At 53.0% G+C, this 20,336-nt stretch overlaps 1 protein-coding gene across 1 annotated transcript in view; it reads left to right on the top strand.

Annotated features, from left to right (window-relative positions):
* Positions 1 to 295: 295 nt before the first annotated feature.
* The window catches only part of Xxylt1 (xyloside xylosyltransferase 1), a 148,296-nt gene continuing 128,255 nt past the window's right edge, over positions 296 to 20,336 (top strand). The window contains exon 1 of the mRNA XM_052740536.1: positions 296 to 865. Coding sequence (XP_052596496.1) covers positions 365 to 865 — 501 coding nt within the window. The 5' untranslated portion in view covers positions 296 to 364. The remainder of the gene's footprint in view (positions 866 to 20,336) is intronic.

Below are 20,336 nucleotides of genomic sequence, written 5' to 3'. Positions count from 1 at the left end.
ATAAATCCTGCGTTGGGGTGTTTGTTATTTCAAGACCCAGCCTAGCAGATAGGTATTTCCCTCCCTAGCCCCTCGAGCCGAGCAGGTAGGGCTAGTAGCTGGCCGACCCTGTCCAGGCGCTAACCTTCAGCCTGCGCGTCTCAAGCCTGGCCGCCAAACTAGGAAGGGGCCATCTCGAGCCGAATCCCTGGGAACCTAGGACCTAGAGGGGCCTGCGATGGCCCCGCCTTTCAGGCATCCGCGCTCGCGATTGGCTGCGGGCAGCGCGGCCCCGCCCCCACCATGGCCGCCGCGGGCTGCCGGGCTCGGGGCCCCGGAGCGCCGGTGTGAGCGGTCCCCGCTGCTGGGCCGCCGGCTCCGGCGCATGGGCCTCCTCCGGGGCGCGTGCGCTCGGGCCATGGCGCGCCTGGGCGCGGTGCGCTCCCATTACTGCGCGCTGCTGCTGGCCGCGGCGCTGGCGGTGTGCGCCTTCTACTACCTGGGCTCGGGCCGGGAGACCTTCTCCAGCGCCACCAAGAGGCTGAAGGAGGCCCGCGCCGGGGCCGCCGCGCCTACGCCGCCGGGGCCGCTCGAGCTGGCCCGGGGCTCGGCGGTGCCGGCCTCGGGCGCCAAGGCCAAGAGCCTGGAGGGCGGCGGCGCGGCGGGGCCGGTGGACTACCACCTGCTGATGATGTTCACCAAGGCGGAGCACAACGCGGCGCTGCAGGCCAAGGCCCGAGTGGCGCTGCGCTCGCTGCTGCGCCTCGCCAAGTTCGAGGCGCACGAGGTGCTCAACCTCCACTTCGTGAGCGAGGAGGCCAGCCGCGAGGTGGCCAAGGCCCTGCTGCGGGAGCTCCTGCCGCCCGCCGCCGGCTTCAAGTGCAAGGTGAGCGGTGGGTGGTGGCTCATGTGTGTACTCTGAGCAGTCTTTGGCTCCGGCGAGCGCTGTCCGCTTCCTACGCCTGTAGTCTGTCTGAGTCCCTGCACCCTGCCCTGCACATGCATGCCCAGCATGCTGGAAATCGGGTCTGGGGGCGTGTCCTAGAGCCAGACGGGCTCAGCCCAAGCAGAAATGGACCTGTAGTGTTAACTCGTCCGCCTCCCGCTCCATTCAGCACCACTTCATTCACTGGAGAACCAGCCTACCCCGTTTTGCTAGCTTCACAGCGTTCAGAAGAAGTGCCCTAACAGTCAACATGCCTTTCAATATTCTTTGGCTTCTGAGGGTGGAATTGTTCATTTTGAAGACACCAGTTAGTCATCATTCTGAGCTAAGTGTGCTGGACGGGGTCTTGGGGAAGCCTCTAGAAGTATCGAGGTTAGACTGGAATTTCTCAGTAACATTCAGGGTATTGCAGTCATTTCGGTTCTTGGTGGAAACCATCTCGTGTCCTCTCTGTGTCCTTTTCCTTCCTGCCCTTAAGGACACGAACCAGTTAGATAAGCTGCAGGTTTCTCCTCAAGAGGAAGAGAAAGCGCTAAGAGATGCTGGTAGGAGCAGACCAGCCTGCCTTCCCTGCAGCTGATTCATCACCTGCCTTTGCTTGTTCAGGATTGGGCTCTTGACCTAGTGCGCTCGTTACCCTCATCGACTTACTTGTCCTGTGTTGACCCAGAGGTTGTGCAGAGGGGGTCCAGAGTCTGATTAGTGGGTAAGGGAGTAGGTGATCTTAAAGGATGGAGCCTGATGTTGGTGGAAGGGCAGTGAGGCAGAAACAGCATGCCCTGTGTCTGTGCCTAGCTGGGTGACAATCGGGAGCCACTGGCAGAACCATGCTGGGTTCAGGGGTCCATGACGTTTTGGTGTTGACTACGGTGCCATGTCCCCGTTGCTTGGTGAGGCTCTGTTGTCAGCCTGGTTTTCTTCTTTGACTTCACCTCTCTTTCCCAGAAATGTGCCTATATCCTCATTTTGTTTTATTTTTTATTATTTTATGCAGGCCAGGCGAGGAGCTGAACTCACAGTCTCCTGAGTGCTGGATTGCAGGTGTGCCTAGCCCTGGCTGGTCACCTCATGTCCTAACTGTATTGATCTTTTTTTTTTTTTTTTTTAAGGATCTCACTGGTAGTCCAAACTGACCTGGGAACTCACTGTGGCTCAGACTGGCCTCAGTCTTGTCGCAGTACTCCTGAGTGCTCCACTATTTGTGTGTCACCACACCTGGCTTCCCAACTCTCTTGACGTGGCCTTACACAGCTATCCTGTCTGCCCAGAATGTCCCTTCTTCCCCCCTTGGGGAAACTTCCATGCCTGATCCTTCATAGCTTCTGCTTCTCCTCGGAGCATTGAAGATGTGTTTTCTGCACTGGACAGATGTGTCCATCAGGATAACTGCTATGGTCAGGAAAGGGTACCTGGGCTGGAATTTCATCCTGTAGGAGGTCTGGGAGCTTCCAGCTGGAGGGGCCCTTGTTTTCCATTTTGACCAGGCTTCCCAGAACCCATCCTGCTTTACTTACCTGGAATTTCCAGAGCTAACTCAGCTTGTCCCTGTTTGATCCTCAGGACTCTGACATTGGAGCAACTTTACTATTTCAGAGAGAAGGCCATAGGGCCAGTCTAGGCAGCTCTTGGATTTCACCAGGTCACCTTGAAGACCAGCATAGTTATGGCCACCTGCTGGGGTAGCAGCTTGGGTCTCTGCATTTCCAGATCTGTTCCCTCCCTTCATCCCCAGCTGTAGCCTGCTGTGGTCCCACACTCCTGCCTTCCGGCCTGCGTGCCTAAGCCCACGTCGTTCCCAGTGTCGGGGTGCTTTCTCCATTCCGAGTCTTGCCCCCCTTCCAACACCATCAGCTCCTTGGAGGTCTGCGAGGAGCCTCCATTTGCAGAGCATGTCTTCATCCTTTGCCTGCTGGTCCTTTCCTGCTGGGCTGTGCCATATCATGTCCTGCCCCTGCACACAGCTGTCACACAGCTGGCATCAAGATCAGGATCCGGCCTTGGAGTCCATATTTCCTGCTCTGCGGGGTGTTTCTTGCTCTGTGGGGCCCAAAGCTCGGGGCTGCTGCAGATGACCTGAAGGGACTGCCACCTTCCCTGTTGAGGTATGAAAGTGTGGGCCAGTGGTTCTAACCCAGTAGTTCTCAACTTGTGGGTCGTGACCCCCCTGAGGGATCCAACAACCCTTTCACAGGGGTCTCCTGAGACTGTTGGAAAACATAGATATTTACATTACGATTCATAACAATAACAAAATTACAGTTACGAAGTAGCAACGAAAATAATTTTATGGTTGGGGGGGGTCACCACAACCTGAACTGTATTAAAGGGTCGCAGTATTCCGAAGGTTGAGAGCCACTGTTCTAAACACAGCAGTCAGCAGGTAAAGGTTTATCATTCTCGGGGTCACATTGCGCCTGTTGCTCACGAGTTCGTATTTTGTGAACCTGTCTCTGTGATAAAAAGTCCCTCTCCCCAAATGCAGGCTTGCTTCACTACCTGTGATTCAATTCTTCCTAGGTTTGGACGCTCCTCACACCACAAGCCATTCATTCCTGCCTGCTACTCTGCCTAGAGTGGACTCCAGCTCTGTCCTTCAGGTCTGGAGTGGTAGGCTGGTACTGTAACGCTGAGCCCCGCCCCTAGCCCTGCCTGTGAACTTCTTAAGAACGCAGGCCCTGATGTCTCTTAGATGCCATGTCCCTAGCCTCTAACACCATGCTCTCTGTATGTGATCATTTCTTATACAGGGGATTATTTCTTTCAGCCTGGATTAGGGGAGAGAAAATCAGAACTTCTCAAACAGGTCATATGAGCTGGAAGGGATCTTCAGGAACAGGCAGCAGAAGTAAAGAAACTGGCCAAGGCCACTGGGCAGTGACTGGCCTTGAGGTGGTCCTCAGGTGGCAGAGCATCAGGACTACTGTTTCTCCCCTTTAAAGGTCACCTTTCTCTTGTATGACAAGGGTCAGAGGACAGCTTACTCCAGGGGATATTGTGTTGGAACCAGAGGGACGAGGGAGGTGGATCCTTGGTACACAGCCTTCCAGAAACAGCCTGGGGCTTGTCCCAGAGAGGACCCTGGGACTCCATCATGTCCACGAGATATCCTCAAAGCTACAGTGAGCTGGCCAAGGGCTTGTGTCCACGCTCAGAGTTGCCTTCCCAGGCCACCTTCAAGTGATAACACCGGAGGTAGATCGAGAAAATTATTAGTAACTTGGGCTATGTTTTGGTTAATTAAATAGATATTAGGTGAAATATTCACTTAATTTTCACAAAATGAGAAAAATCTCATTTTGACTGTCACAGAAAAAATTTCAAAAATTTGTTAGCTTTTTATGTTCTTCCTCCTGTGGAAGTACTTGTAACTAAATGTCTGGACCTGCCATGTCCCAGGTACCAATGTAGGAGCTGCTTACATGGTCCGTCTTCTTACTCCTCAAGAGTCACATGTGCTCACTAAAAATGCAGACTGTCCTGTGTCCTTCCCCAGTCCCTGGTCCAGACTGTCCTGGGTGGTGCCTAGAATGTGCGTTTAGATGGAGAGGTGCAGGCATTCCTGGGGTGAGCCTGATGCTCTCCTGCTGACCTCTCAGAGTCAGCTCAAGCTCCCTGGCCTCCGCTGCCTGCCCTGGGGGGCAGTGTGCCTGGTATAAAGCGGGCGTTAGTTAGTTAGTTAGTTAGTTAGTTAGTTAGTTAGTTAGTCCTGTTGACTGACTGCTTGCTTCCAGCCCAGCCGCCTTTGCCAATGTGGGGAGTGGTCCTGCTGTCACCGTGCCACTTTTACCATATCATTCCCGTTTAAGCCTCCTCTCCCCTCCCTCCCCCCGGCACATCCAGCATCCTGGACCCCTGGCAACGGGCCTTGTTTCTTCCTCCAGCTTATCATCCTAGAGCTTGAAAAGGGCGTGTCCCTTTCTGTGGATCTACTTCTGAACCCCTTTGTCCCCCTGTCAAGTGGAATCCCTTATTTGTAGAACTTAGGTCAAGACCCTTGACCCCCTCTCCCCCTCTGTATGGGCTCTGTAGCCCATGCTGGCCTGGAACTCAAAGTCCTGCTGCTTTAGTCTCCTGGTGCTGGGGTTCTAAGTGTGCACCATCACACCTACGTAAGACTGAGCTCTCCCATCAGCTTTCCTTGCTGTATCGGATTCGACAGGGTACCAGGAAGGTCTGACAGGAAGCTTAACCACACTCGGGCTGGCTTCTCATTTGAGTAGGCTGGAGGGAGGCTTTTCTGGCTGGCCTGAGAGCCTCAGCAGATATGAGGTTCCTTCTGGATCACTATCTCACCCTCCCCGGGCTAAGTCTTCATGCTTCAGGATGGCTGTTGAAGCTTGAACTAGCAAATCTCTGTTGCTTTGTGTTTAGCCCAGTGTTTCTGTGGCTTTGCTCTTGGATCCAGCTTTCCAGTGTGGCCCTCCTCTGCTGTCTTCTTGGAAAAACCAGCACAGTGAACAGACCTGAAAGGCAGCCCCACCCCCTGCAGAGTGTGGACCCTCTGGTGTACCGCTCCTTGTAGTCTTCTCCTGCCTGTCACCACGCCGTCTGCCCCAACGTCACCGTGCCTGTTCTGAGCCCCTGCTCCAAAGCATCCCCTTCTTTCCTGTCACCTGTGTATGTCTTTTGTGGCCCATACTTATTTGTCTGACCATCTATTCGGCAGATGTAGAACGCTTACTCTGGGCTAGGCACTGCTCTGGCTGGGTCCCTATGAACCAGAACAGCCCCCTCCCCCTCCCTCCACCCCCCCAGTTCTCACTCTGGAGTCTTGGAAATGTGCGTGGGACGGACTTTAAACAAATAACCAGGAAAGAGAGTAAGTTTCATGGAGAAAAGCAAAGCAGGACAAGGAGCTAGAATGTATTCAGGTGTCCAGGGTGGGGACTTGGCTGTCGTGTGGAGGTGGCAAGGGAAGGCTCTCTGGTGAGGAGATGTGGGAGCAGAGACAGAAGGGGAGAGGACTGGGAGACGGGGCTGAGGTGCCAGTGTGCCCGGATGGCTGAGAAAGTAACTGACCCATGGACTTGTTTGTAGCCTTTCTCTCCTGCTAGAATATCCCTAGAAGGCAGGGATGGCCTTACCCTTTTCATCTGTCAGGTTTGGGGAACTCACAAATGACACCCCCATTCCTGAGTCAGAAATGGTCAGTGCCCCTTAGCTGGCAACATGAGAGACAGGACAGCCACTGCCCTCCCTGCATGGATGGGCAGGCAGAGGCAATTGTTTCTTCCAGTCGTCCATGAGCCAAGCATCATCGCTCATCTGCAGTAGGAGCTTGTGGACATGATGGAGAAAAGGGGTGTGAGGGGAGCAAGAGGTCCTGTGGTGGCTTCTGCGTCTAAACAGCAGAGCTGCAGCCATCCTGGGGCTTTCTTCTCTGTCACCTGTATGGTCTCAGCCTGGTTCCTGGAGTATGCCAGCCTTCTGCCAAGTGGACCAAATCCAAGACATCCTGAAGAGATTGCAGGGATCTCTCTTCAGAGCTCAGCATGTCCTGGGCAGGTGCTCAGTAGTCACTAGGAATGACCAGGGAAATGTGTGGGTGGACTGAGGTATTCCCGGGGCTGTATTTATAGTCAAAGCAGAACTGAGTGACTCAGGCTGAGGATGGAGGAGCGCTTGCCTAGGCAAGGGCCCAGCTCTAGTCCCCAGCACTGAAACAAGCAACCCCCTTAAATTAGAGTGGTTTGAAAAGAGCTTTTGCTTGGGACTTGAGAGAAGCCCGAGCATGACGGCCCTAGAGTTGGCAGTCTCTTTGATAAAGCTAATGGCAGACAGGTGACGTTGAGGCTGCAGCTGCTGCTTGGGCTTGTCACAGCGGCAGGCCCTTCACACTGATGACAGTCGGGGAAACCAGTGGTCGGAGACGTGTGTCCTGAAGTGAGCGGCCCTGAGGCGAGCTGGCATTTAGAGAACAGTCCCTTTTTCTCAGATGACTTAGTGGGGACACTCTTTAATTTATAACGCTCTTGTGAAAGTACCCAGAGTAGTGTGTGTCCAAGGTTTGTCTCTCATGGTAGAGTTTATTACCATGGCACTCTAGGGAGGATTTTGTATAGTGCTGCATCAGGTGTGTGATGGTTAACATTGATGCCAACTTGGGGTTTAGAATCACCATGGAAACACACATCTGGATATGTCCATTAGAGCATTCAGAAAGGTTTACCTGAGCCTTTAAGTCCCACCTAGAATGTGGTAGCACCTTCTCATGAGCTGTGGTCCTGGATTGGATACAAAGAGGACAGTGAGCTGAGCAGCATGCATGCCTCTCTGCTTCCTGACTGCGGATGTGATGGGACCAGCTGCCTCCATGCCTGCCTCCATGCCTCTCCGCTATGACATGAGCCAAAGTAAACCTGTCCTTCCTTAAATCGGGTTTGACAAGTATTTGTGCTAGCAGCATAAACTAACAAATGCAAAGTGCAATAAACTTCAGATGATTTTCAAGTTGTACTGAAATCCTAAGGCAAAGCTCATACAGATGATGTAATAAATGTGATTTGTAAATTCCGTGCGAGTCATGTACAGATGCAGATGTCCTGGCTTGGATTCTCTCTTAAGCCATTTTCTGAAAGGAGACAGACAGACACACCACACACACACACACACACACACACACACACACACACACACACACGGCATAGGCTTTTGAAACCTCAGAGCCCACCCCTAGTGACACATTTCTTCCAGCAAGGCCACACCTACTTCCAAAGGCCACACCTACTCCAAAAAGCTGCACCTCCTAACCCTAACCCTTCTCAAACAGTCCACCAGCTGTTCAAATATACGAGCCTATGAGGGCCATTCTCATTCAAACCACCACAACTAAATAAGGTATACTGTAGATACATAATTTACCATCTTAAAGCAAAGCAATTCAGTGACTTAATTCCATACGTTTTCGTCATCTCAGAAAAACGCATTGCTCGTTACCAGTCCCTCCCCTTTCTCCTTCCCTCTTCAGTCTCCAGAAGGAGTGCTGGTCTGCTGTTTCATCCATTTCCTTGTTCGGGGCCAGCAGGAGGCTCAGCTGGTGACAGCCTGAGTTTCCTTCCCAGAACCCACGTAAAGTGCAAGTAGAGTTGTTCTATAGGTTAGTTCTATAGGTTCGTTCTATAGACTTGTTCTCTGACCTCTGCATGCGCTCCATAGCGCCTACGCCCACGCCCACATCCATCACACTCTCCTCTAATCTTCAGAAAGTTAATTGTGTACACACCCATGGGTCTGGGTGGGGCTGTGCACATGTGAGTGCAGGTGCCCTTGGAGGCCAGAGGTGCTGCATCTCCCTAGGGCTGGAGTCGCAGCTGGTTGTGAGCTGCTCAGGGTGGGCGGTAGACGTCCAAGTCTGGCCCTCGGCCAGGAGTATGCAGTACGTGCTCTTAACCACTGGACAATCTCTCCAGCCCCTAAAGTTTATACAAGTTAAAAATTCCTAACACCAGTTCTTTGTCCCCTTTGTAATTAGGTAATATTCCATGGTGTGGATAATTCCATATTACGTGACTGTCAGTTGATAACGGTTTTTGGTTTCCACTCTGGGCTGTTAGGAATAGGCCTGCTGTGAATGTTTTGGGCGTAGACATGTTTTAGGTCTCTTGGCTATAACCCAGGAGTAGACTGGCAGGTCTTCAGAACTGCTCCAGGCAGTGTGTGGGGCCTGTTCTCCATACTCTCACCTGAACTTGTTTGTGGTTCTGATCTTAGTCACTTGCTGGGTTTGATTTGGTTTTGTCTTACGTTTTCCTAGTGACTAATAGGAGATGATCATGTGCTGATTAGGGCAGTTGTAGAAATGTGTGTGGCAGCGTTACACACTTACTGTGCTAGTTAGTGTTTGCATTAAATACCTGAGGCGGGGAGAGGAAGGAAGGGGAGGAGGGAAGCTTTACTTTGGCTCATGGTCCCAGGGATTTCAGTCTGTGGTTGCTCAGCCTTTTGCTGTGGGTCTACGAAGAGGCAGAGCTTGGTGGTGTAGAGGTGTGGTGGGGGGTAGCTGGGGAGGGAGGGAGCATACAGGGAGAGAAAGAGGGGAAGAGAAAGAAGAGACAGAGACTGAGAGGGGAGACGGTTCAAGGGCACATCCCCAGGGACCTACTTTTTCCAGCTAGGCCCCACGTCCTACTTTCCCTCACCTACCAATAATGCCATCATTTATGGATTATTCATTGGTTAGGTCAGAACCCAAATGATTGACGCACTCCCGAAGCTGTACCACCTATGAATGTCCATTGTAGGAGGATTTCTTCTTTTCTTTTTCCTTTCTTTCTCTCTCTCCCTCCTCTTCCCCCTGCTCCTTTCTCATGTAGCCCAGGCTGACCTCAAACTTGCTATGTAGTCAGAATGGCCTTGAGGTGATTCTCCTGCCTCTGCCTCTTGAGTGCTGTGTAGCGATTTGTTTGACTGTTTACAAGATAAGAACCTGAGACCATCACTGTGTCTGACACACCCGCCCAAAGGAGCCGGAGCAACCTTCTGGCCTCCCCTCCCCTTCCCTGGGGCCGCTCTTTCTCGAGTCTGGGGAAACTGATCCATCCTGACCCGCTAAATGTAAACCCTGTCCCTGGAACCAACATCTGACGAATTGGACAGTGGGCCACAACATAGATAAGATTCCTGCCACAGTACTGGAATTATATAGACATGGTACTCCCCTGCCCCAGCACTTAGAGAAGGTATTTCATATCCAAACCCCATCATTCCGTTGCTAGTCCCCCAAAGGCTCGTTTCTGGCTCATACTGCAAATGAATCCGTTACCAGGAGTCTCCATAGGCTCAACAGTTCCACTTTGCTAAAGAAAAATAAAGTAAGTTTCAAAGTCTCTGAGCTTCAAGGCAAACTCTTAGCTCTGAGCCCCTGTAAAGTTTAAAAGCAGGTTACATACTTCCAACACTCAGTGGAGTAGGGCAAACATTTCCATTCTTGAAGGGAGAGGAGGGATGGGACCACCATGACCCCAAGCCTGCAGGGCAGCATTTCAGGCATGAAGGAGCATTGAAGTACCTGTGAAGCCCTTTCCCCAACACCCCCCCAGGCCATGGGACATTGCTCCTGGCATGGCTGTGCTGGCTGGCTCTGGCTTTTCCTGGCAGGTGGCCGGTGTTCTTGGGCCTCTGACTTCCTAAAGTCTCCATTGGAGCATAGAATTTCGTGTATGGCCCTCTCAAGGGCTGCCCCCACAACCAGCATCACATGGAACATGTAGTGGGTAGCCATTCCAGCTTTGATCTGGAAGTTCCAACCCCCATTGAGACTTCGGCAACTGTCACGCCTACAAGGCGGGGCGAAAGGAGGCGCCTGGGGACCTGAGATCTGGATCGGCGGGCTCTCGCTCTCTCTGTTGCGGGACCCTGGACTAGAGAGGTGTACCAAGCAGAGCTCCAGAGAACACCGCTGGACTGCGATACACCTTCCCCAGACTCCGCGACCTACCTATCCCTTAATTTGTAAGTTACGCCATTAAATAAATCTCCTTTTATCTACGTGGAGTGGCCTTAATAATTTCACCAATAGGAACATGTCAACATCTGCCTTCAGCTGGAGTAGTAGCTGTCCCCTTGAATCACAGCTTTGAGAACCTGGATGGCCGAATGTCATTTCGCTACACCATCTTTCGTGAGCGGGGCAACCAGGGAGTCTCTTCTACTCCTTGAGACCTTTGAGCCTCAGTGGTAGGGCCAGCTCTGAGATGCCCTCAGACAGCTTTCCTGTTGTCCTGATGCCAAAGTATTTCGTTCGCTTCTTTAAAAACTTACTTACCGTATGTGGGGGTGTCGGTCTGGGTGTGTACATGCCACAGTGGCCGTGTGTGGAACGTGTGGATTCCAGGGGTCAAACTGAGGTGTGAAAGCCAATTCCTTTACCTGCTGAGCCATCTTGCTGCCCTGTTTCTTTTTAATGGGGCTCATTTCTTCAGCTGCGACACCTTTGACCTATTGTTGAACTACAACTTTTTCAAAAGCAAGCCTGCCTTTGCTTCAGCTGGCACTATTAAATACAGGCAGAACACCCCGCTTTGACATTTCATTCGCTGGATTAATTATTATGCCTTTTAAGACTCAGTTTCACTCAAAATCTCTGGGCATGGACAAAATGTAGGCAGATTTTTTCTAGAGTGTTCTATGACTAGCCTAAATGTAAGGGATAGCACCTCTGACTCACCAGGGGTTCCTCATCCCTGTCTGAAGCCTCGGGACTTAGTGGGCATTGCTGTGGGCATCTGTTCTGAGTCCGCAGGATGACCAGCCAGCTCCGCCCCCAGACACTCTCAAGGTCAGATGCAGTGGCCGTGCCCCTACTCTCCAGGGCCAGGTTTCCTTTAGCCACACTTCGTCACTGTGGCAAAACACCCACGAAAACCAGAGGGAGAGGTAGTTAGTTAATCACCACCAGTTTCGGAGGCTCCTGCTCCATCGTGCGGGGTCTGAGGTGAGCGTTATGACAGCAGAGTACATAGTGAGGTCGCTTACAACAGAGATTGAGGGCAGGGGGCAGGGGCGTGTTCCCAGTGACCTACTTCTTCATATGCCCCCTGCTCTAGTCCCCACCGCCCCCCTATAATGACACCAGGTTATAGTCAGGGCCCTGAGATGTGGTCACTTATGGGGAACCAGCTCCCACATTTATTTACCCCAGGGACTCTTGAGGAATGAGGGATAAGAGCCTTAGATAGAAATAAAGTGGGGGAGGGTTGGGAATTTAACTCAGTGGTAGAGCACTTGCCTAGCAAGCGCAAGGCCCTGGGTTCAGTCCTCAGCTCCAGAAAAATAAAAAAATTAAAAAAAAAATGAAGAAAGAAAGAGGGGAGATAAACAGCTAGAAAATACAGGATAGCCTCAGGAGGGCCTGGATCCTTGTCCACCTGCCCAGAACTTTATTCCAAAGGGCTTCTTATGACAATGCCAGGGGGAGGGGCAACGGACCTGTCCCTTGCTAGATACAGCCAAGTGTAGACCCTTCCAAGTGCCGGCACTCAGGCCCATGACCCAGTCATCCTCTTTATGCAGACCTGCTGGATAAAGCCACCAGGAAACCTAAATGGGCTGCAACAGCTACTCCCTAAAGTCCTACCTCAGAACACGGCTTTGGGGATTGAGCCTTTGACAGATGAGGTTTAGGGGATAGTTCCTGTCCAAACCATGACTACCCAGATGTAATTTACAAACATAACAACCTGTCAACTACTTTAGCTCTCCCCTTCCTACCTGTAACATTGAAGAACACCGTTGCTGGACCCGTGCTGGACCTGGCAGTCCGCCTTACAGCTTCCGTGTATACTGCCTCTGGTCTCTTAGATACTGTATCTACCTGAGGCTAGCAGTCCAGCTCTTCTGTGCCAGGGTCAGTACTGGGCAGCTGTATGCCTTGGGTGGCCCACATCCTTGCCTCCTGCTCGAGATGTGCGTTGGAAGGCCGTTGTAGGACTTCGGAGTCTACAGTTTTCTTGGGAGTCTGCCTGAGGAGCACAGCACAAGCTTCCGAAAAGCCTGGGCAGTAGAGGGCCACTGTGTCTAGTTTGCCACTGGGGGGCGCTGCGGTACCGTGTTGGTGCACTCCGTGCCTGGCCTTTGGGTCCCCATGGAGGGCTGGCTTTCACCAGCCCCGCCCCTGGCCTCTAGGCTGGGGGACTAAAGAAGGCCTTTCTGTCCAGTGTAAACGGTTGATGAGGCTGTTTGAAGGTGGTTACTGGGCCTCCAGGGCCGCTGGGTCTGGCGCCCAGGTAGAGGGAGTGCAGATAGGAAGGTCATGCTCTCCTCGGTCTGGCTCTGGGGCGGAGCACGGTGCTGCCCAGCTGGCCTTGTAGTGCTCCCATGGGGCATGCCCGTTCATTGTAACCCGAGGCTGGATCTGCTTCAGATGTGGGAACTGTGTCTGTGGAGACAGGTGCTGGGCCTGCCTGGCAGGCCCCTTGGCTTAGCTGCAGGAGTTGCAGATCATTGGCTGTCAGTGTGTTGGGAATCTCCTGTCTCAGGTTCACCCCAATCCTAACCCTTCTAACCGGTGAAGCAAGGAGCCCCCCCCCCCCCCCCACTGTCCTGCTGACCCACAGGTCTCCTGCATCCTCATCCTGCCTGGGACATCACAGGACTGAGCTAGCAACCCCAGCTGCTTTCCTCATACCCTCTGGGTTCAGAAGGTTGCTTTGGCCCAGGGCCACTCACACTGCTCTGTGAGAAGCAGAGGACCCATCAGATGACCAGGCCTTCATCTTCCACGGTCTGCCCAGGCTGCAGAGTCCTTCACCCCGAGTTCCCAGCCCCAGGAAGCACACTACCTGTTCTGAACAGCTGAGCCAGGCCATGTCAGCTGGTGCCGCGCTTGCTGTTAACTTAATGTGCTCCAAATTAAAGTCGCTTGTGCATTTATTGGGAGTGATTACTGTTCAAAAGCCCCAATTAAACAGTCTCCTCTGGTGGAATGAAGTGCCAGAGTCTGGCTTCTGTTACCCTCCCCAGGGGAGGCCTCAGGCTGGAGAGGAGGTCCTCTCATCTGCCCTCTCCCTCCCTTCCCGGTCTTCTCAGGGAAGTGGGGTGCAGGGATGGCACTCTGTTTCCCACACTTGCTCACTGCACTTCCTGCCTCCAACAGTCCATCCTGGGTCCTCCAGGGAAATGCTCCAGGGCAAGAGTGTGTGGCTCAGAGCCTAGGACTTGGGTTCAAGTCCAGTGTGTGACATTTAGGAGCAGCTGCCCTGGATGTGACACTTCTGAGCCTCCACTCTTGACTCTGTCTCAGGAGAAAGCGGAGACAGCACACAGGACCTTCCTGGCACTCGGGGAGGGGACGACAGATTGGTGGCTGTACGTCTGGCTCCTGAGTAGGTGTGCGGAGAGCAGGGGACTTCCCAGCATCCTAGAAGGCATAGCCACTTGGTGATGCAGCGAGCTGGCAATAACAGCATGCGCCCAGGTTTACTTCAAGGGGTCCGTGTATTCTTTTGCGTCCCCCACAGTTCCCTAAACGACAGTGTTTCTTCCTGTTCTGTGTCCTGCCCCCACCCCAGGGCAGTGCTTGTCCTGGAGCAGGAGCTGGGTGCCTTGCTGGGTACTCTGTTGTATCCATGTCCTCTCCTGTTAGTTAGCATGGGTGCTTGGCCCATGAGATTAGAGAAATGGGGGAGGGGAGGAAGAGGGCACAGACTGTACCCCTGTCATGGACATAGACGTATCTTTGCCTGTGGAAGGAAGAGGCTCTCATCCCCTCATCCACCTGGCTGTGGGCACAGGCTCTGCAAGTGTCTGCCCGCCATTGTTCCGGAGTCGGAGTGGTAGAGCTGGAGTCTGCGCACTTGCTGTCTTGAAGGCCGTGTGGCTGGACCTGCTGCACCTGTGAATGTTTAGCTGCTGGGAGGCTCCAGCCAAACCTGTTCTGGTAAACTAACATAGGTGCTCGGTGATGTTTGCTTTCCCTCTTCCCAATGTCTTTGGTTGTTTTCTTGGTCTGAGTGCACACCCCAGTTATTCATGATACTCTGGAGGATTGGCTAAGTGTAAGCTCTCCGTGGTTTAGAAGGTTATGGCACCAGGAAGACCGACATTCCCCCATACGTACCCACATACTTTCAGGCATGTTCACAGTCCCAGCTCCTGCCCATCTCAAGTGGCCTTAGGCTTCACACTTTGTGGCTCTTTCAATACTGGGTGCATGAGACAAGGTGCCAGATTATCATGGCAGTCTGGTGTGTGTGTGTGTGTGTGTGTGTGTGTGTGTGTGTGTGTGTGTGTGTGTGTATTGGGGGGAGTAACAACTGAGACCTGCCTGAAAGTTCAGCTTCCTGGGGTCCTGGCAAGGACGCAATTCTATCAGGGATTCACTGGTTGGTACATAGGACACCTGCACAGGATCAGGCTTTGGTGTCCTAGGCCACCTTTTGTCTGAGGGAGCAGAAGAGAAAGCAGGGGATTCCTAGAGTGACTGGGGCTGCCTGTGAGGATGCAGAGGCTGCCTGAGGGAGCAAGGGCCTTTGAGGAGGCCATTCATGGTAAATTAGCAAGACACTTGTTCATCTTGGAGAAAGGGGGGGAGGCAGGCCCCTAACTCCTCTTCCTGGCAGAGGGGATAGGGAAGGGGAAGGCCAGCCTGGGTGAGGGAGTGTTTGTTGTCTGAGTTGGCAGAATCGTCCAGCAGGAGGGTGCCAGAACAGGGAGAGACAGCTGCATGGACTGTGCCCAAGGATGCCTGGCTTGCATGCAGGTCTGCCTGCGAACTTCTGGAGTGATCACTTCACACTCCTGCAGCTTGGCTCAGGAGCCTCCTCTTCTGGAATCTGTCCAACCCTTTGCTCTCTGTAGTCCTGTCCTCCCCAAGATGCTGCTTTTTTAGTGTGTCGTTAGTGTGGGGTCTCACCCACCTCTGACACCCCATACCCATTAGTCCCTTCTCTAACCTCTGGTGTACCGAGCCTGGCCCCTTTGCCAACTGCTAGAGGGCGGGGCTGGCTCTTACATCTGTCTCCATGGAGATGTTAAGACAGGCCTGGTGCAGCATGAGACTCAGTGCAGGCTGAATGGGCTGCAGAAGTAGATTCAGGCAGGTGGGCAGAGAGGGTGAGCTCTGTGAGGTAGCCACAGGAAGTGAAGGGACTGCTGGGTAGTGGCACATCTCAGACATCCTGTGAACGCTATTCCTAGGCATGTGGGATCATGCTGATCAGAGAGGGAGAGACATCAGCTCTCCCATAGGGATTGCCCCACCTGAGATCAACCAGGACGGTGACGGTGTGCTTCAGAGACTTTTTAGGTTTTTGACCCTACTGCTCCTCCTGTGTCCTTATGAAGAGATCCTGATGCTGTCGGGAGAGAGCTGGGGAGGCTCCTGACCTGCCCAGAGCTCTGCTGGCATCGATGCTTTGGCAGGCCTTCAGCTCCTGCCTTTGGCTCAGACACTGGTGGACAGAGTCTGCCCAGGAACTGCTTACCCTGGGTTCCAGGTCTTTCTCTTCTGGCTTTCATAAATAGGCTTCCCAGTGTGTCTGAGTTTTAGTTCCTCACCTGCCAGTGATGGATTAGTGCTGTGGATATCGCTCTGTATAAATAAAATGCTGATTGGCCAGTAACCAGGCGGGAAGTATAGGCGGGACTAACAGAGAGGAGAATTCTGGGAACAGGAAGGCTGAGTCAGGAGACGCTGCCAGCCGCTGCCATGAGTACCAATATGTAAGATACCGGTAAGCCACGAGCCATGTGGCAAGGTATAGATTAATAGAAATGGGTTAATTTAAGATATAAGAGCTAGATAGCAAGAAGCCTGCCACGGCCATACAGTTTGTAAACAATATAAGTCTCTGTGTGTTTACTTGACTGGCGGGTGAGAGAGATTTGTCCTGACCGTGGGCCAGGCAGGACTGGAGAAAACTCCAACTACAGATTAGTTACTTTTCCGTTACAGTAACAAGTACCCCAGATACTCAGTCTTCAAAGAGAGGGTTGTTTGCTTGTTTGTTTGTACAGGGAATTGAACCTCGGGCCTCTTGCATACTAGGCAAGTGCTCTACCATCAGGCTCTATGCCCAGCCCAGCAAGGATTATTTAGATAACAGGTTTCGCCCTTCTGTCCATGATCAAACACAACCGTTTTTTTATAGGTCTCCGGTGGGGTATCAGATGGGAACGGCAGGGAACACGGTGTCGAACCCGGTTCCCTTGCTTGGGAATTGAAAGGAAGGAAGAGGAAAGGGCTGGGGGTTCCCACAAAGTCCCAGTGTTCCCTCCAAGGACTTAAGAACTCCCACTGTGGGCTAGGAGATGGCGCATTTGGTAAAACGTTTGCTGGGCAAGCATGGAGACCTGATTCCATATCCCCAGCACTCACGTAATAGCCAAGGTGTGGTTGTTTAACCTTTAACCTTAGTTCTGGGGAGGCAGGGACAGGAGTATCCATCCCTCAGGCTTGCCTCTACTGTCTGTACACTCGTGTGCACACACACAGAACTCCCACTGAGTCTCAGCTCTTCAGAGTTCTAGCATTTTCCCCCTGTGCCACAGGCTGACCAGCAAGTTCGTCACCTGGGCCTCTGAGAGTCCTTTATGCAGATGGTGGTGGAAAGGTGGGGACATTCCAGCCCTGAGTCACACGGTGGGTCTAGAATGGGTGCTAGGAAGTTGCAAGCACGCGTTCTTCTAGATTTGTTCTGAAAGGAGGTCAGGAGGTGAGGGGAAGAGGCTCCTGGAATGGCCGCAGAGTCGTCATTGCTGGGGGATTGGGGGCATTTCCTGGTCTCAGTCCTGAGGAGGTGAGGGTATGGAATCTCCCTAGCTCTCTCGGTGCTTGTCACCTCTACAAGAATCACAGCGGTCCCACACTTGAAGGAGCCCCTGAGGAGCAGGCATCATGCTGGAGCCCACCTTGGGCTTGCTCTTGGTCCACAGAATGCTTGTCTTAGTGTGGAGGTGTTCTCTCTTCAAGAGAGGTTGTCCAGGTGAAGCCCTGGCCCAAGGCAGACTGAGGGCTTGCCCAGAGCCACGGGCGCTGAGCGGCGGAGCTGGCCCCTGACTTTCTGACACTTGGGCATCTTATCCTTCCTGAATGGCTGTTGATCTGAGTGGTTCCTCCTTATCCTTCTGAAGCAGGGGATGCTCTGTGAGATGTGAGGCTCCAGTAGAATGGTGACTGGGGTGCCCTTTCGTATTGCTCAGAGGCTTATACATGAGACGTTGTCCCCTCACTAGCGAGTCAAGCGTTACCAGGTAATTTTTGAGTTCCCAGAGCCAGGACTGGACAGCCCTCATTCCTGCTCCAGCCTGTAGAGCCAGTGGAGCCCCTTTGCAGTATGTCCTGTATGCCTGTGCTGTTTGGGGTGCTGCCTCCTGCATTTACTTGACAGCAGGTCACAGGAGGTCTGGGATGGAGGAAGTCTAGTACCTTCACGTTACCTGTGAGGAAGGAAATTGGACTCAGGAAAGGCCAAGTGGCTTGTGTGAGGTCACTTTTCTATTGCTGTGATAAAAACGCCATGACCAGGTTAACTTAGAGAAGAAAGCGTTTACTGTCTCAGAGGGTCAGAGTCCATGACGGCGGCAGGGCAAAGGCATGACTGCAGGGACAGCCGAGAGCACCCGTCTGGATCAGCAAATAAGTGGAGGGGAGAGGGAGCGCAAGAGAGCGCTTGGGGAGTCACATGGGTCTTTTGAAACCTCAAAGCATGTTCCCACTGACACACCTCCAACAAGGCTGCCCCCCCCCATCCTTCCCAAATAGTTCCACCAGCTGGGGACCAAACATTCAGACATGAGCCTGTGGGGTCCATTGTCATTCAAACCCCAACCATCACATAGCTGGGCAAGGGGGTCTGGAACTCCATGGACTCCCTGTCTCCCTGCCCACCTTCTTGGTTTGCTCCTGAGCCAGCTCTGGGTGGTATTTAGCTCTCCATCTTCAGCTTCTGTCCCTGGTGCGATGCGTTTGTTTAGTCTCACTCACCTGTGGCCGTTCTGCAGTCACTTGTGTTTGTGTGCATTGAAAGCTGTGACCTGTGCCCCTAGAGTGGCAGCCTGTGGACTGCACTTGAGGGGCTGCCTCAGATACAGGTTCGGCCCTTCTGAAGGGTGCCGCTGTCCACTTCCCACTCTGGCCTCTGTGGGACCTGAGCCTGGGGTGGGACAGCTATGTGGAGTTGGAACCCACTGCCACCTCCTGCCTGGTCCTGCATGGCAGCTGCAGCCCAGGCATGCCTGTTGATCTGATCCGTGACACCCAGAAGCTCTTCTAGATGTTTCCTTCTCTGATGGTGTGGTGGTTAGCTTTACTGTCAACACAATCTAGAACTGCCTGGGAAGGGAGTTGCAGGGAGGGATTGCCTAGATTGGCTTGGCTGCTGGGTGTGGGCTCTGGGGGATTGTCTTGATTACATTAACTGATGGGAAGCACCAACCCACTCTGGGTGGCACTGGTGCCTGGGTTTGGGTCCTGGGCTGTATTAAAATGGAGAAGGAGGGCTGTAGAGATGGCTTTGCAGTTTAGAGCACTTGTTGCTCTTCCAGAGGACCAGGGTTCAGTTCCCAGCACCCACATCAGGATCACCTGTAATTCTAGCTCTGATACCCTCTTCTGGCCTCCATGAGCACTTGCATGCACAGCATTCACACACACAGAAATACATGTACAGATTTTAAAGATAGCTTAAAAAAACCCTGAGTGGTAAGCATGGATGTGTTTATCTCTCTGCTCTTGACTAGATGAGATGTGACTAGCTGTGTGACATTCCTGTCACCGTGACTTCTCTGCTACAAAGGACTGTGACCTGGAACTGTGAGCTAAAGCAAACACCTTTCTCCTCCGAGTTGGAGTCAGGGCATTTTATCCAAGCAGCAGAAACAAACTGCTACATAAACTGGTACTGAGGTGTAATGAACCCGGCCATGTGGTGGTAAACCTTGAACTGTGTGTGTGTGTGTGTGTGTGTGTGTGTGTGTGTGTGTGTGTGTGTGTGTGTGTTGGGGATACGAAGACATTTGGTACATTGGGCTAGGAAAGCCGCTGGAAGTGGGAAGCAGGGCTTAATGAGCCATTCTGGTGGGCACTGAAGACTGCTGAGAGACAGGGACAGTGGCGGTCCAGCTCCCGAGGCTTCCGAGAGGAGCAGGGACTCTGTTGGGAACAGGGACAGGGGCCATTTGTTTATTTCGGCCAGGAACCCAGCTTCATTTTGCTAATGTCCTGGGACTCTGAGGGAAGTTAAGTTTGAAGATAATGGACTGACTGGTTTGGCAGGATGGTGTTTAGGCTGGCTCTCATGAAGCAGCTGCCATCATGGAGGGCTCAGCACCCTTGGCGGAAGCTCCCCACACTGCTGTAGATAGAAGAGTCACACTCCAGGTCACCACGGCAGCATACAGCTGTGGCCATGGAGGCCAATCACCTCTCCAGCTGGTAGCAGAACTTGGCAATGTCCTAAGCGTCATTCACATGGTACTGGTTTTGAGGAACTGAAAGACACAAGGTTGAGGGGGTTGTGGAGAGCAGGGAAGACTAGGAACCATGCGGCAGGTTTGGTGTGCCTGAGGGGCGGCCCTCAGAGGCCGCTTTGTGAAGCTGGGAAGATGAAGCATTAGCTGTCATGGAGCCACCAGGATAAGGCTGTTCCGGTACTGTGGGACATCTGCTAAGGAGAGCCTGGAGTGGCACCGTCTGAGCCTGGGCACTGTGCGCTGGTGGCGGAGCTGGAGGGGAGGGGCCCGAGCCCCGGATGCTGGACAGGAACGGGACGGGAACGGCAGGGTTTCCTATTTGCACTGCCCCAGCAGCGCCTCCGTTCTCCCTGCTCCTGACCATGCTGGTGATGTGATTTGAAGTTCCTGTCACTTCGATTTCCCCGTGTGATGGAGCATAACCTGGAATTGTAGCAAAAACAAACCCTTTCTCTCCCAAGTTGTTTTTTGTCGTGGTGTTTCATCACAGCAGCAGAAATGG

The sequence above is a fragment of the Peromyscus californicus genome, unplaced genomic scaffold (genome assembly GCF_007827085.1).
Source record: "Peromyscus californicus insignis strain IS unplaced genomic scaffold, ASM782708v3 Scaffold_16__1_contigs__length_79575227, whole genome shotgun sequence".
Taxonomy (NCBI): Eukaryota; Metazoa; Chordata; class Mammalia; order Rodentia; family Cricetidae; genus Peromyscus; species Peromyscus californicus.
The sequence above is the reverse complement of the archived record's forward strand: the minus strand, read 5'-3'. Positions and strand labels throughout refer to the sequence as shown.